This window comes from Moschus berezovskii, chromosome 14, assembly GCF_049115385.1.
Source record: "Moschus berezovskii isolate FMDL1 chromosome 14, NW_MosBer_1.0, whole genome shotgun sequence".
NCBI classification, from domain to species: Eukaryota; Metazoa; Chordata; class Mammalia; order Artiodactyla; family Moschidae; genus Moschus; species Moschus berezovskii.
Window position 1 is genome coordinate 32,121,618 of NC_142473.1, and position 15,985 is coordinate 32,137,602.

The following is a 15,985-nucleotide window of genomic DNA, read 5'->3' on the forward strand; positions in this document are numbered from 1 at the left end:
TACTCTAATATAAAATAAAGTTTTAAAAAATGGGCAGGAAAATCTGAATATTTTTCTAAAGAACACAGATAGATGGCCAACAGGTACATGAAAATATGCTCAGCATCATTAATGAGAGAAATGCAAATCAAAATCACAATAAGATAGCACAGCACACCCGTCAGAATGGCTATTATCAAAAAGAAATAACAAGTGTTAGTAAGGATATGGAGAAAAGTATACTCTTGTACACTGTTAATGGGACTCTAAATTGGTATAGCCACTATGGAAAACAGTAGAGTTTCCTCAAAAAAATAAAAATATTGAACTATCACACAATCTAGCAAGTCTACCTCTATGTATTTATCCAAAGAAAATGGAAAACACTAGTATGAAAATATATCTACATCCCCATGCTCATTGTAGCATTATTTACAGTAGCCAGGACATGGAAGCAACCTAAGTGTCCACTAATGCTAAATAAAGAAGATGCAACATACACACAATGGAATACTATTCAATATCATAAAAAGCATAAACTCTTGCCATTCGTGATGATATGAATGGATCTTGAGGACATTAAGTGAAATAAGTCAGAGAAAGACAAATACTGTATGATTATACATGGAATATTAATTAAAGCAACAACAACAAAACCCTAAAACTCTAAGCTCATAGATACAGACAACAGAATAATGGTTGCCAGAGGTGGGGCTTGGGGAGGGGGTTGGTGGAGTGGGCTAAATGGATGAAAGAGGGTCAAAAAGGTACAAACTTCAGCTATAAAATAAGTAAGTCATGGGGATATAACATACAGCATGGTAACTATAACTAATAATACTGTACTGAAAGCTGAAAGAGTAGATCTTAAAAGTCACGAGAAAAACATTTGGTAACTCTGTATTGAGACAGATGTTAACTAGACTTATTGTGGTGATCATTTCAGTGTATACAAATATCAAATCATAGACATACAATATATGTCAACTACACGGAACGAAACGGACACCACAATAAAAAAAAATATTCTTCATTTTAAAAAGTTAAGCATGGAATTACCATTTAATCCAACACTTCCACTCCCAGTTATATACCTAGAAGAATTGAAAGCAGGGAGCCGAACAAGTACTTATATACCAGTGCTTACAGCAGCAGTATTCACAAACAAAAGGAAACAACCCAAGTGTCCATCAATAAGTGAACGGGATAAAAATGTGATATATACACGCAATGGTATATTATTCAGTCTTAAAAATGAATGACTTTTTTTTCTTTTTGGCTGCTCTGCACGGCATGAAGAACTTCTCCAACTAGGGATCAAACCTGTGTTCTTCTGCAGTGGAAGCATGGAGTCTTAACCACTACACTGCCAAGGAAGTCCAAAAGGAATGAAATTCTGGTACATGTTACAACATGGATGAACCTTGAAAATGTGATGAGTGAAATAAGCCAGTTGAAAGGACAAACTCTGTGTGATACCACTGACATGAGGTATCTAGAGTAGTCAAGTTATTAATATTAGAAAGTAGAATGGTGGTTGCCAGGGGCTGGGGGAGGGTAAAATAAGGAATTAGTGTTTAACAGGTACAAAATTTTTGTTTGGGAAGATGAAAAAGTTCTGGAAATGAATAATGGTGATGGTTACACCACAAGGTGAATATACTTAAAGCTACTGAATTGTGCACTTAAAATGTTAAGGAAACAATCTCATTTACCATTGCATCAAAAAGAATAAAATATCTACAAATAAATCTACCTAAGGAGGCAAAAGACCTGTACTCTGAAAAAGTATAAGACACTGATAAAGGAACGAGAAGAAAACATATACCATGTTCTTGGACTGGAAGAAAAAATATTGTCAAAACATACTACTCAAGGCAATCTACACATTCAATGAAATTCCTATCCAATTACCAATGGCATTTTTCACAGAACTAGAATAAAACATTTTAAAATTTGTATGAAAACTCAAAAGACCCTGAATAGCCAAAGCAATTCTGAGAAAGAAAAATGGAGCTGGGGGAATCAGGCTCCCTGACATCAGACTATACTACAAAGCTATAGTAATCAAAACAGTATGATATTATCATAAAAACAGAAATATAGATCAATGGAACAAGGTAGAAAGTCCAGAAATAAACCCATACATCTATGGCTAATTAATCTATGACATGGGAGGCAAGAATAAACAGTGGAGAAAAGGCAATCTCTTTGATAAGTGGTGCTGGGAAAACTGAAAAATGACATGTAAAAGAATGAAATTAGAACACCCTCTAACACCATACACAAAAATAAACCCAAAATGGATTAAAGACTTAAATGTAAGATCAGATACTCAAACTCTTAGAGGAAAACATAGGAAGAACGCTTCTGACTAAATCATAGCAAAATCTTTTCAGATCCACCTTCTAGAGTAATGAAAATAAAAACAAAAATAAACAAACAGGACCTCATTAAACTTAGAAGCTTGTGCACAGCAAAGGAAACCATAAACAAAAACACAATCCATAGAATAGGAGAAAATACTTGCAAATGAAACGACTGACAAAGGATTGATCTCCAAAATATACGAACAGTTCATGTAGCTCAATATATGAAAAAACAAACCCAATAAAAAAGTGGGCAGAAGACCTAAGTAGATATTTCTCCAAAGAAGACATACAGATGATAAGAAAACATATGAAAAGATGCTCAGCATCACTAAATATTAGAGAAATACAAATTAAAACTACAGTAAGGTTAGTAATAACCTTACTGATCAGTAATAACCACACTGTCAGAATGGTCATCAGAAAGTCAAGGTACAATAAATGCTGGAGCAAGTGTGGAGAAAGGGGAGCCCCCCTACACTGTTGGTGGGAATATAAATTGATAGTCACTATGGATAACAGTATGGAGGTTCCTTTAAAAATAGAGCTACCGTGTAATCCAGCACTCCCACTCTTGGGCATATATCCAGAGAAAACCAAAATCTGAAAGGATACATGCAACCCAGTGTTTACTGAAGCACTATTTACAAAAGCCAAGACATAGAAGCAACCTAAATGTCCATTGTCAGAGGAATAGATAAAGAAAATGTGGTACATATATGCAATGGAATATTACTCAGTCATAAGTAAGAAGGAAATAATGCCATTTGCAGAAACATGGGTGGACCTAGAGATTATTATACTAAGTGACATAAAAAACAAATATCTTACGATATTACCTATATGTAGAATAAAAAAAATGATACAAGTGAACTTGTTTACAAAACAGGAACAGATTCACACACTTTGAAAACAAACTTATGGTTACCAAAGAGAAAAGTAGGTGGAGGGATAAATTAGGAGTTTGGGATTAAAATATGCACACCACTATATATAAAATAATCAACGAGGGCCTACTGTAGAACACTTCCCTCATAGCTCAGTTAGTGAAGAATATGCTTGCAATGCAGGACACCTGGGTTCGATTCCTGGGTCAGGAAGATCACCTGAAGAAGGAAATGGCAACCCACTCCAGTAATTCTCAAGAATTGCCTGGAGAAACCCATTGACAAAGAAGCCTAGCAGGCTACAGTCCTTGGAGTCGCAAGAGTCGGACATGATTGGGCAACTAAACCACTGTATAGCAAAGGGCACTCTAATCAATATTTTATAATAACCTATATGGGAAAATAATCTAAAAAAGGATGAATATGTGTACATCTGAATCACTTTGCTGTTCACCTGAAACAAAACATTGTAAATCAACTATACTCTAATATAAAGTAAAATTTTTAAAAATTAAAAATGGTTAAAATGGTAAATGTTAGGTTGTATCTTTTCCCACACATACAAAAAATACAAATGCCTGGGTTGCACGTCCACAAATTGTGATTCAGTTGGAATTGGTGAGTTATGGGTCACTTTTTAACAAGCTTCTCAGGTGAATCTGATGTGCAACTAAGATCCAACAGGTCTAGCACTGGTTTTTAGCAGAAAGGAGAGAACAGGGGCATGCTCTCTCAGAAGGGCTTCTCTAGAAGGGCTTCTTGAATTCTAGGGCACATATGAATCCTCTAGGGATTTTGCTAAACTGCATTCTGATCCAGTGGTTCAAGGGTGGGGCCTGAGATTTCATATTTCTAACAAGCTCTTAAGTGATGCTGCTAGTCCGTGGACCACAACTTGAGTATCTAGATTCTAGAGACACATGGTGGTCTTGTCTGTGGTAGACATCATGGAGATCTGAAAAGGAACTAGAAATATTTAAGACAGTTGCTCCAGACAGAGTTCAGTGATGTTGAGCTGGGGATGTGTGAGCAGGAAGTGAGTTGATGCATGAACTAGCTCCTGCGTACCCATCCTAACAGGCAACCTTGTGGTTTAGCTGAAAAACACATCAAAGGTAGAAATCATCCGCATACAAAATTGTGTGGATTTTGCCCAAGTCTGTTTGAATTTCCAGGACTTGTGTTTCTTGGTAAGGGGCCCAACTCAACTGGGCACAAGTGAAGCTGGCTCATGCTTCATTGCTCTCATGCCTCTTCAAGTTTTTTTCCTCTTACATGGTCCACCTCTGGTCCCAGGCCTTCTCCAACAGACCCGCCCAGAGCCAAATCTCTCCCCTCCTATTACTATCCCCTGCCAGAGTCAGTCCATCAGAGATGCTCTTTCATTCCGGCCCACCCAGTGTTGTACTGGTTCTCTTCTCTGAATGGCTCATGAACAGTTCCACACTGGCCATTTTCCTGCCACTAAGTCCAGCTGGGTCCCCTGGACTGGCGGACTGTTCACCTGGCATCATCCTCAGGATAGAACTGAAACTGTCTCTGAACACAGGGCAGGTGGCTCACTGGTTAGGGATTCAGATACTCTTGAGTTTGAACCTCATCTCCATCTTTTCCTGCTCCTCTGACTTTGGATAACTTATTTAGCCCTCCAGGACTCCAGCTTTCTCGCCTGCCAGATGGAGATCGTGATGCCTACTTCCCTAACCTGCCGTGAATTTATATTAGCCAGTCCTCAGCGAGAATTCGGGGCTTGATCACTGTGCCTACAGTCTGGGAGTTGACCTGCAGATGGCGTGTGCAGCCCTGGGAGGCAGCCTGTCCTCCAGTCACGCAAGGAGCTTGGAGGGCCTTTTCTCACAAATGCCGTCATCTGTCAGCTGGTTCCCCCCACCCCCTGGGTGGATCCTGTGGACCTGAAACAGAGTCTCCCCAAGGGTCTAAAAGTCACCCAGGAACACGTAACTTTTGCCTTCTCCCCTCTTTCATGCCGACAGCATGAACTACCTGACATGTAGTTACCCAGGGCCGGAGTTCCTGTGTCTGCACTTGTGAGGGCTCAGGAAATGTTTGTGGAGTGAACTGTTTTTTGGAAAGCGCTTCTATTCAAGGTCATGCATCCCAGGGAAGGCTCTCTATTGGCCCAGACTGACAGGAACTACTCCTGCTGCTGCTGCTGCGTCACTTCAGTCGTGTCCGACTCTGTGTGACCCCATAGACGGAAGCCCACCAGACTCCCCCGTCCCTGGGATTCTCCAGGCAAGAACACTGGAGTGGGTTGCCATTTCCTTCTCCAATGTGTGAAAGTGAAAAGTGAAAGTGAAGTCGCTCAGTCGTGCTCCTCCGTCCTACCCTGCACAAATCTTCCCTTCCTCCCTCCCTACCCACCCTGGGGGTCCCCTTCCCACTTCCCCCTCTCGAGGGAGGGGCAGTGGGACCAGCAGGGCCCAGACTCACCTTCCTTCAAGATTCAGGGTCCACAAGTCAGCCTTGACTTGGGGTGCTGAGTGCAGGACCTCCCTGTGCACTTCTGAGGGGCCCTCCCTTCTCACCCAGGGGCCCGAGCCATCATGGAGGGAGACTTCCGGAGGCTTTGGCATACCTGGGCCTATCCCCTACCCTCCGCCTATCCAAACTCTCACGTCCTCTGGCCCAGTTTGCATGCTCTTTGACCCTCTCGCGAGAACTGGCTTCTCCGCGCGTCTGCACGCGGGTGTGATTGCTTCCACCTGAACCTAGCTTTACGTAGCTCCTCTGACACTAGGTGTGGTGCCTGGTGTGCTCACTGGCCTCATTCTCTCTGGCTGAACCCTGTTCCCCTCCTTGTGAGCCCTTCTCACCTCTCGGACCTCTGATGACCTCACTCCTTCTCCCTTTGGGCTCATCTTGCCCTAATAAGAGTTAGCTGAGAACTTCAAGCTTTGGCTGGTCCCCGCCAGGATAACATAATCGCTCCCTCCCAGTTTAGAGGCACCGTTTACACAACTTAACAGCCCACTAGCTGTTAGAGAAGCTTTGTTCACCTGGCTACACTGCATTCTCCCGAAGGACAGAAGCCAGTAAACACAGCACCCCCATCCCCACATTGGCTCCCCTGTGCTCTCACCGAGGTTGCCTCACTTTACTGACAAGTGAACTGTGGTTCAGAGGGGTTTAGGAAACCAAAGACACACAGCTGGTCCCTTGCAGTGCCCAGCACAGAACAAAGAATGGAACAGGTGCCCAAGGAGGCAGCTTGGCTAATGGAAAGCCTTTTAAAAAGTTTAACGTGCTGAGCTTAAGCTGGACTTCTCAAAGTCTCTCCCCCAGAGACTGACAGCCTGGTAGAGGGGCCTCTTGTCCCTGCCTCCTCACTGACCCTTGCCAGATGGGAAAAAAGCCACCACGTAGAAACATAACCTTTATTGCACACGGCGCTGGGTCTTTTTTCATAGAAAAAGGTATTAACACATAAGCATCTGCAAATTGAAGCAACTCCTGGTTTTTTTTTCGGAACAGTAAAATCGCATGCAGTGTCTCTGAGTTGGGATCTTGGTCTTTGTCAAAACCACCTAGATTGGAGGGAGGGTGAGTAGGAGGGAAAAATTGCTGAGTCTTTGTGCCTCTGTCTCAAAATAAGGTGAGAGAAATATATAGATATATAGCTCGTCGCTGTGCTCCTCCCTCTCTATATAGGTATATATCTCTCCACACAGATTTTGTGGGGTGGGGGGATTTGACGTGTACTGTCAAATTCTTTGTGCCCTGGCTTCATGGAGAAGAAGAAAATAGTTTCATTTGTACAAAAGAGTTCTATGTACAGGCGTTCATGACTCGGGGGTTGTTTTTCCCTTGTTGGTGGGTTTTTGTCTGTCAGTTTGATATAAATAATGCAGGAAATCAGCCAAGTTGGTGTGTGAGGGCCGGAGGTGCAGACAGGTCCAGGCTCGCGGCCGCCCTTCCGGCTGCGCCCCTACACCAGGGTGTAGGACTTGGAGTAGGCCCCGGCCCCCTGCTTCTGAGACCTCCCCACCCCCGACGTGCTCATCTCGAGCAGTGAGTCCCTGGAGCCCCCCATTTTGGTGTGCGGGCCCCCGGCCCGCGGAGGCTCGGTGCTGGGGGCCGGAGGGGCGGTGCTGGGGGCCGCCGGGGCCTCGGCCGGGGCGGGACCGGGGGCTGCGGGGGCCGGGCCGGCGGGGGGTGCCGGCATGGCCAGAGTCCTCTGAGGTAAGGTGGCGGTGGAGGCGGCCGTGGGGGCCCCGGGGTGCGGAAGGCCCAGGGGCTTGCTGGCAGGGTCCAGGGTTAGGTGGCGAGCCTGGGGGTGGTAGGTTCGAGTCACCTTCCTGATGGAGGCCTCGCGGGGCGGGACCACCGGGCAGGGCTCACGCCCCTCTGCCTTTCGGAAGAAGGCCTCCGACTTGGCGTACAGGGGCAGGTTACAGTAGTCACCTGGAAGGGAGGAAGTGCGCTGTGTCAGCGGCAGACGCCTCTTGGAACCAGCCTGTTCCCCCGCCCCCAGCCCTGTCAGTCCCTCCACCCGTGGGCAGTAACCAGTCAAGGAAAGATCAGTCACTTGGCCTCTCTGAGCCTTGGTTTCCTCATCTATGAAATGGGGATAATCTCATCTCCCTACAGTAATTCTGTGAGGAGGGAATGAGACAAAGTAGGGAAAAGGCTCCTTATCGGAATTAACCAGAAAAATAGCTCCAAGAACGGCCATGCACCGCCACCCACGGAATCCAGAAAGAGCTATCAGTCAGTCAGTCCTGCCCATGTTGGGGCCGGGTGAGGTTTCCTGTGTTGAGTCAAAATTTCCCGTGTTGGGCTTCCCTGGTGACTCATGGTAAAGAATCTGCCTGCAGTGCAGAAGACCCAGGTTCAATCCCTGGGTCGGGAGGATCCCCTGGAGAAGGAAATGGCAACCCATTCCAGTATTCCCTGGAGAATTCCAAGGACAGAGGAGCCTGGAGAGCTACAGTCAGTCCATGGGGGTTGCAAAGAGTGGACACGACTGAGTGACTAACACACACAGGGAAAAGGCTGCAGTATAGTGGTACAGTGTTGCTCAGTAGATTGATCCCTATTGTTAATTGTTCATTATAACTGATCAGCTTCAGCTGGGGGTGGGCTCATTTCTAAACACGGTCATCCTAAAAGCTCTGGCTGTTAGAAAGCTTTTCTGTACCCTGAGAAGGAAAGAAATGTCACTCCTTGTCAATTCCCCACATTCAACCTGATTCTGTCCTCTAAGGGCCACCAGAGCAGGCCTCCCCCCTTTCCCAAGCCTCCTTTCAGACGTCTGAATCAGCTTCGTTTCTGCATCCCTCTCCTCCGTCCTCTCATCCAGGCAGAATGTTCCTCCTTTCTCACGGTGCCTCCACAGGACACACTTCCAGGACCCCATATCCTGATCCCTCCACCCTGTGAGCACCCTGTGCACAGGCCTCTCTCCTGTCCACTATGCCAGGCACTCTTTAAGTCATCTCATTTAGACCCCACAGACCCCTGGATAGATTAATACCTGCTTGGATTTTGCAAATGAGGAAACTGAAGTTCAGAGAGATTAAGTAACTTACCCGAATTCACAGAGCTAGATGGGGAGGGGGAGTCGTAAAGGGCTGCTGGACTCCTAGGTCTCTGTTCTTTCTGTTAACCTGTGCTCTTCTCTAGATGACCCTGAACCCCAAGGTCAGCACGGCCCCTTAGCAAGGCCAGTGCCGAGCAGACCAGACTGCCTGGTGTGACAGCCTGTGTCTTACCCTGATGTCTACTGGTGGGCACCCTTGCTTCCCTCCCCCTGGTTATCCTAGACCTGGCCTGCTGACCTCAAAGGGCATATACTCTGGCCAGGGACCTGGGGTCAGATGTTCCCTGTCAGGCTGGGTCACTGCCCACCATGAGGTTTGACCACCATGGACGTAGCTGCCAGGATTGCTCCTTAACTCTGTGCTAGGCATGTACATAATTTTTAATGCTTTTATAACAATGCAAAGTATATGCTCTTGTTTGCATTTCAAAAACAAGAAAATTAAGGCCAGAGAGGTTCCATGACTTGCTCAAGGTCACAGAGGTATTAAGCATTTGAGACAGGATGGGAACCCAGATCTGCTTGCTCCCAAGTCCTTGCTGTCTGCACTATACCCCACTGCCAAGGAGCTGTGCTGGGTGGGCGGGTTGGGTGCAGGCAGGGCTAGGTTCTAGCCTAGGCGCAGGGGGTTGGAAGGTGGGGACACAGCGAGGGAGGTGGTCAGAGCACTCACTCTTGTTGGCCCGGTGGGGGATGGGCACAGCCACATTCTTCCCCCGGTCGGCGTCCTGGGGCTTGGGTGGGGAGGCGGTGAAGCGGCAGATGCCAGGCTCTGAGGGTGTGCTCATGGATGTCATGCTGTCCGCATTCTCGTTGGTGCCCGTGGTCATCTGATCAGAGGAGCTGTCGGAGATGAAGCATTCGGTGATCTCAAACTTGGCATGCTGCAGTTGCTCCTCCAGCTTGGCATGCTCGTAGGCCCGGGCCAGCTCCTCGTAGGTGGAAGAGGCGCTCTCAGTGGACACCATGCTGTTCCGTCCTTTGTCTTGGGAGATGGACGGCACAAAGTTAAAAGGAAATGAGTGGCACCCCCGTATTCATTGCAGCATTATTTACAAGAGCCAAGACATGGAGGCACCTGTGTGTCCGTGAGTGGATGAATAGATTAAAAAGACACACACACAGAGTCACACACAGTGAGATATTGTTCAGTCATAAAAAAGGAAATCTTGCCATTTGGGAAGATATGCATGGACCTGAAGGGCATCATGCTAAGTGAAATAAACCAAAGAAAGACAAACACAGCATGATATCTTATATGGATTCTAAAAACACCCCAAAACAACAACAAACAAAACCCCCAAGCTCACAGTTACAGAGAATAGATTAGTGCTTGCCAGAGGTGGGGGGGTGGGGCGGGAGTTGGGTGAAATGGGTGAAGGTGGTCAAAAGATACAAACGTCCAGTTATAAAATAAGTCAGTCATGGGAATGTAAGGTACAGCATGATAACTATAGTTAATAACACTGTAGTCAATATTTGAAAGTTACTAAGAGAGTAGTTCTTTAAAGTTCTCATTATAAGAAAAAAAACGGTAACTATATGTGGTGAAGGATGTTAACTACACTTACTGTGGTGATCATTTTGCAATGTATACAAATATCAGATTATTATGTGGTACACCTGAAACTAAATGTTATATATAAGTTATAGCTCAATAAAACATAAAGTGGGCTCACGGGGAGAGGGTGTAAATGAGGCCAGATTGAGCAGTTACCTTAACCATAACCCCAGTAGCCATCTGAAAGCCTTACTACAGAGTGGACGAGGCTCACATGATCCTGCTCTCTCTCTGTGAAGGTAGTGGTGGTGGCAAAAGTGCGATAATAAATAGACTTTTGGACTATGTGGGAGAAGGCGAGGGTGGGATGATTTGAGAGAATAGTATTGAAACATGTACATTACCATGTAGACGAGATGACCAGTGTAAGTTCGATGCATGCAGCAGGGCACCCAAAGCTGGTGCTCTGGGACAACCCAGAGGGAGGAAGGGAGGTGGGAGGGGGGTTCAGGATGGGGGCCACATGTGCACCCGTGGCCGATTCATATCAATATATGGCAAAACCCACCACAATATTGTAAAGTAATTAACCTCCAATTAAAATTAATTAATTGAAAAATTGGGATCGTTGACTAACAAAATGCAAAACATCTTTCATTCTTTTTGAAATCTATTTGTTTATGGCCATGCGGGGTCTTTGTTGCTGTGCAGGCAAGTGGGGGCTGTTCTCGAGTTGCGATGTGCGGACTTCTCATTGGGGTGGCTTCTCTTGTTGTGGAGCACAGGCTCTGGGGTGCTCAGGCTTCAGTAGTTGCAACACACGGGCTCAGTAGTTGTGGCTCCTGGGGTCTAGAGGACAGGCTCAATCGCTGTGGCACACGGGCTTTGTTGCTCTGCAGCATGTGGGATCTTCTCAGATCAGGGATGGAACTTGTGTCTCCTGCATTGGCAGGTGGATTCTCTATGACTGAGCCACCAGGGAAGCCCATAGCTTTCGTTCTTGATAATAAGCATCACCCTCTGAGCTACCCTTAACCTCTTCTCCAACAAACACCATGTGTACCATTTTCTCCATCACCTTTTGGGATAGCAGAATGAAAGTCTTGACAAGCAGAGCACAGTTAGGTCCAGAGTTTTTGTTACAGCCACAGGGTAAGTCAGTGACCAGCTGGAAATGAAACTGACTGGTGCCTTGGACTCCATGAGCTGGTGGGTAGGAGTGGGGAAACGGAAACAGAAGTCGGGGAATGGGGGAGCCCGAGGAGGGTGAGCAGGAACCAGGTCCTGGGCTTACCTGTGTCCTGGGAGAGGCTGGCACTGTAGCTGTCACTCTCAGTGACAGCAACACCATGCTGGGAGCCCACAGTGCGCCAGTCGGAGGTGAGGGTACGGGCGGGCGTGGAGGCCTGACACTTAGTCAGAGTCCACTGGCTTGAGTACCGGTTCCGGGTGCTGTGGGCTGACTTCACGTTCTTTCTGGAGACTGGATCTGCACAGAGGAAGCAAGAGCTCGCACCCTCCAGCTGCGGCCACTCAGACTTGGGCAGCTGCCATTTACCAGAAAGGGCGGCGGGGAGCAAGGGAGGAGGCAGGAGCAGCCGCAGGAGCAGCCGCAGAAGCTCCCTTGGGAAAGTGGAGTGTGCTGCCTTTCCTGAACACAGAGCTATCCATGGAGGAGGAGGGCAGCAGTGTCAGGGATACGGGTAGTGGGCAGCATCCTAGTCCTCCCTGGCCACCCCATCTTTTCTACAGTCTGGGAAGAATGTAACCTCCTCTCCTGCTGCCTCATGACTGTCCATTCATTCCCTACAGGCCTGTATGTATTCTGTCCTTACGTCCAGAGTCTCAGAGGAAGATGCAGAGGACCTTGGAGAGAAAGAACAACTACCCCTCTCAAAACTTCTAGGGAAAGAAAGTGAGGCCCAGAGAGATAAGGTGAGTGATATGCCCAAGGCCACAGCTAGTGGGTCTGTAATCAAGGTCTCTAGATTCTATTTCCAGTGCTCTTTCCATTCTTCCCTGCTGCTCCTCCCTTCTTTTTTAAAAAAAAGTCACCTCTGCATTATGCTGTCCCCAAGAAACCTCATCTGGGAGGAGGACTGTCTCCCCGGGGATGGTGCTTACTAGTGCCAGGCCGGATGTCAGACATGTCGATCAGGGGTCCTGAGCTCTGGATGAGGGCTGGGTGGTGCAAGGAGACTCCGGTGCAGAAACTCTGAGGATTGACAGCCTGGCTGAACTCAGCATCAGTCACAGGGATGGTGGCTTTGTCATCTCCTGGAGGAAGAAGCACAATCAGCAGGAGTCCTTCCCTTTGGGCACCATCTTTGCTTCCCAAATTTCTCTTTGTCTTTATCTGACATTGAGCCCAAGAAAGGTCAGGTAACGTCTCTCCCCATTAACAGAGGAGGCAACCCAGTCCTTGAGAGAAGCTGCAGTGAGTTCCGAGGTTGTGGAGTTGTTGGTGGGGCTGCTTCTAGAACCCCGGGCACTGTCCGAGGATTGGTGGTTGCCCTTCATGGGATGTGGCCTGGGGAAGCCTCCTCAGCAGGACACAGAGCTTGTGGCACCTGTCACTCACCCAGCTGCTTGATGCCCTCCTTGTCCTCGATAAGCAGCTGGACCCTGGGGATGTCAATGTGTAGCCGTGGGCCCTGGGGTGGCCCCTTCACAGGGGTGTCAAAGCTTCGGTTGTTCTTGCTGTGGGGAGAAGGGCTGTAGGTGGGTGACAAGGCAGCCACCAAGAGGTTGGGGGAGAGGTTTTGCAGGATAGTGGGGTCTTAGAAGCCTGTACCCTGGGTGAAGGGAGGGAAATGGGAGGAGAGAGGAAGTAGTGATGTGACACCCACCTTATCAACATTTCTGCCAAACTCTTTGCATCTGAAAAACAGTAGAGAGAGGGGTCTGAGTGAGAACAGGGTCTGAGCAGGATCAGAACTGGAAGAGGCATGGGGAGCAAGGTGAGAGAATTCCCCAAAATGGGGCCAGGCTGGTTTCCTGGGAAGAAATGTAAGGACCTTGGAGACAATCCAAAACAAGGTCTCACTGCTCCCAATTCAGGATTTGACTCAGGTCTGTTTTCCTTTCCTCAGACTTTTATCTAACAGGGAGACAGTATATAAAGTATTCCATATGCTTCCTCAACTGACTCTAATCAAACAAGACATCACAGCAGGTTGGAAATAGGTATCAGTGGTAGATCTCTCATCAGCTATCTGTTGGAGAGAGGAGAGAGTCGGGGATGAAGTACAGGTGGTCAGTGGGCACCTCCAGATGACATCAACCAAGAAGTTTTATTTCCTTCTCTAGGGCATCTGTCCCCAAAAGTCCATGGAAGGATTTGAAGGTCACTGTTTTATCTCATGCATGCATGTGCTAAGTTGCTTCAGTTGTGTTGGACTCTTTGCAACCCTATGAACCACAGCCCACCAGGCTCCTCAGTCCATGGGATTCTCCAGGCAAGAATATTGGAGTGGGTTGCCATGCCCTTATCCAGGGGATTTTCCTGACCCAGGGATCGACCTGGTATCTCTTATGTCTCCTACACTGGCAAGTGGGTTCTTTATCACTGAGCCACTCAGGGTACCTGTTTTATCTCATAGGGACCCTGAGACTTAGGACTCTAAGGTTAGGAATTGACAAGAGAGGAGAAACAAAGGACATGGGTAATCCACTAGACCTCTGATAACTGAGAATGACTGGTTAGAGTGAATCTAGCTTTCTGAATACATTCAACCATCTATCTAGCCACCCATCCGTTCATTTATTATTGATCTATCCACTGTTGATCCATTCATCCAGTGATCCACCCACCAGGAGTTGGGTAGATAAATGGAGGGTTCAGTGGGTGGTTGATGGTTTTTAAATGGCTGGATGGATGGATGATTGGATGTTTGATGGGCTTCCCAGTGAATGCCAACCATTCGACCATTCAGCTGTCAACCCATCCAAGCATCTATCCAACCATTCACCTAATTATCCATTCATCTATTCAGCCATTCAGCCATTCATACAACCATACAACCATCTATCCATTTTATCATCCCTCTGTTCTTCAAATATCCATTCATCCCCCATCGAGCCAACCATCTAGTGATTCAACTATCAATCCATCAGACGTCCAATCATCCATCTATCCAACCACTTAACAACTATCAACCACCCACTGAACCATCCGTTTATCTACCCCATTCCTAAATACCCTAGGCAGCCTTAGTTATTCCCTCTTTGATGCTCTTATTGTGCCTTGTCTGTGAACTCTGTAAGGGCATGGGCTGCTCTTTCTCATTCATTTTTATATCTCCGATGTCTGGCAGTATCTACAATATAGCAGATACTCAATAAATGTTTTCCAAATATGTGTACATACAATCTATTAAGAAACTAGTTGGTCTTGGGTAAATCAAGCTCATTCATGGCTAGACTATGGTATCAGGTGTTGGGACTAAAAATATTTAACACCTGACAACGCATGGAAACAGCTCAGTCAAAGCTGAGCAAGGTCCTAGAGACCACTTGCATGTCTTTAGTGGCTGGGCCCTAGGAAAGTTGCAGAGGTCCCATATGAGAGAATGGAGCATCCAGGGTGGAAATGAACAACATCTGTTTACCAACCAGCTATGGAATTGTTCAAATGTCTTAACCAGCAACATGGTTTTACGAGTGTGGACCGCTAAAAGTCAACTTGGTGAGGGCAGGCACAAAGTCCTGGGGACACAGAGGAAGAAGCAGTGAACAACTAAGGAGGTTTCAGAAGGCTGGGGTCACAGTGCTCCCTTCAAGTGGACATGGACACCCTCTCTCATCCAGACAGTGCTCCAGGCCAGTGGAGACTGGCCAGCGCAGCTGAGGGTCATTCCTTCTCAGGAAGCACGTAGAAACCCGCCTACCTCGGAGCCGCTTTAGCCGCTTCTCTTTTCTCTTCTTGCGAACAATGAAGAGCAGTGCCACCCCCAGTGTGGCCAGGATGACTGGGCAGCCGATGGTGAACAGCTTCTTCACGTCGTCCCCCTCGCCTTGTGCAGACTTGATGGGTGGGATGGTGCCTGAACGGGGGTGAAGAAGGGAGTCAGATGTCCCTAGGAGTCGAGCGTTATGTAGAGTCTCATGGGCAACATAGCCCTTGGACCTCTCCTACTGCCTTTGGTCTCACTCCAATCTCTACTTCCCAGTTCAGAGCCCCAGCTCTCCCCTCTGCTCCCCCCAAGTTCTGGTCCCATCAGGACAGCCATGAGTGGTTGTGTAGTTTTTATACTGCATATGATATTAAAGACTCCTAGACTTGTTTTAGAATCATCCTGAACCCTTTCAGAGGTAGTTTCCTGCCTGTTGGAATTCAGTGTTCATTTCTAGAGGGTAGCTGATGGGCTTAGATTCCCACATCCAGCTGGTAAGGTTGAGGGGTGGTCATGATGAGGATCACAGGAGACAGAAGTCAGGGCCGTGGGATCCTGTGTTCTCTTCCCCAGATGGGGGCAAAAGCCACTCAACACCCCGCAGTCTCTCCCTGCCCCCTCTCCCCCATGGGTGATATCTGCTAACCCTGGGGGCTGCTAGGAGATATGATGAGTTCTCCCGCTGACAGAGCCTTCTGCCAAGCCCTGATGTTTACTTGTTTCAAAACCTCGGTTAAGAGTCATCTTCTTCATGATGTCTTCCTTCTTTGAGCAAATACCCTGAAGATGCC

General features: G+C 47.2%; 1 protein-coding gene across 1 annotated transcript in view; it reads right to left on the minus strand.

Annotated features, from left to right (window-relative positions):
* Window positions 1-6,655: 6,655 nt before the first annotated feature.
* The window catches only part of DSCAML1 (DS cell adhesion molecule like 1), a 361,215-nt gene continuing 351,885 nt past the window's right edge, over window positions 6,656-15,985 (minus strand). The window contains exons 27-33 of the mRNA XM_055423097.2: window positions 15,189-15,344; window positions 13,149-13,179; window positions 12,881-12,999; window positions 12,424-12,576; window positions 11,594-11,788; window positions 9,472-9,783; window positions 6,656-7,660 (exon numbers count right to left, since the gene is read on the minus strand). Coding sequence (XP_055279072.2) covers window positions 7,185-7,660; window positions 9,472-9,783; window positions 11,594-11,788; window positions 12,424-12,576; window positions 12,881-12,999; window positions 13,149-13,179; window positions 15,189-15,344 — 1,442 coding nt within the window. The 3' untranslated portion in view covers window positions 6,656-7,184. The remainder of the gene's footprint in view (window positions 7,661-9,471; window positions 9,784-11,593; window positions 11,789-12,423; window positions 12,577-12,880; window positions 13,000-13,148; window positions 13,180-15,188; window positions 15,345-15,985) is intronic.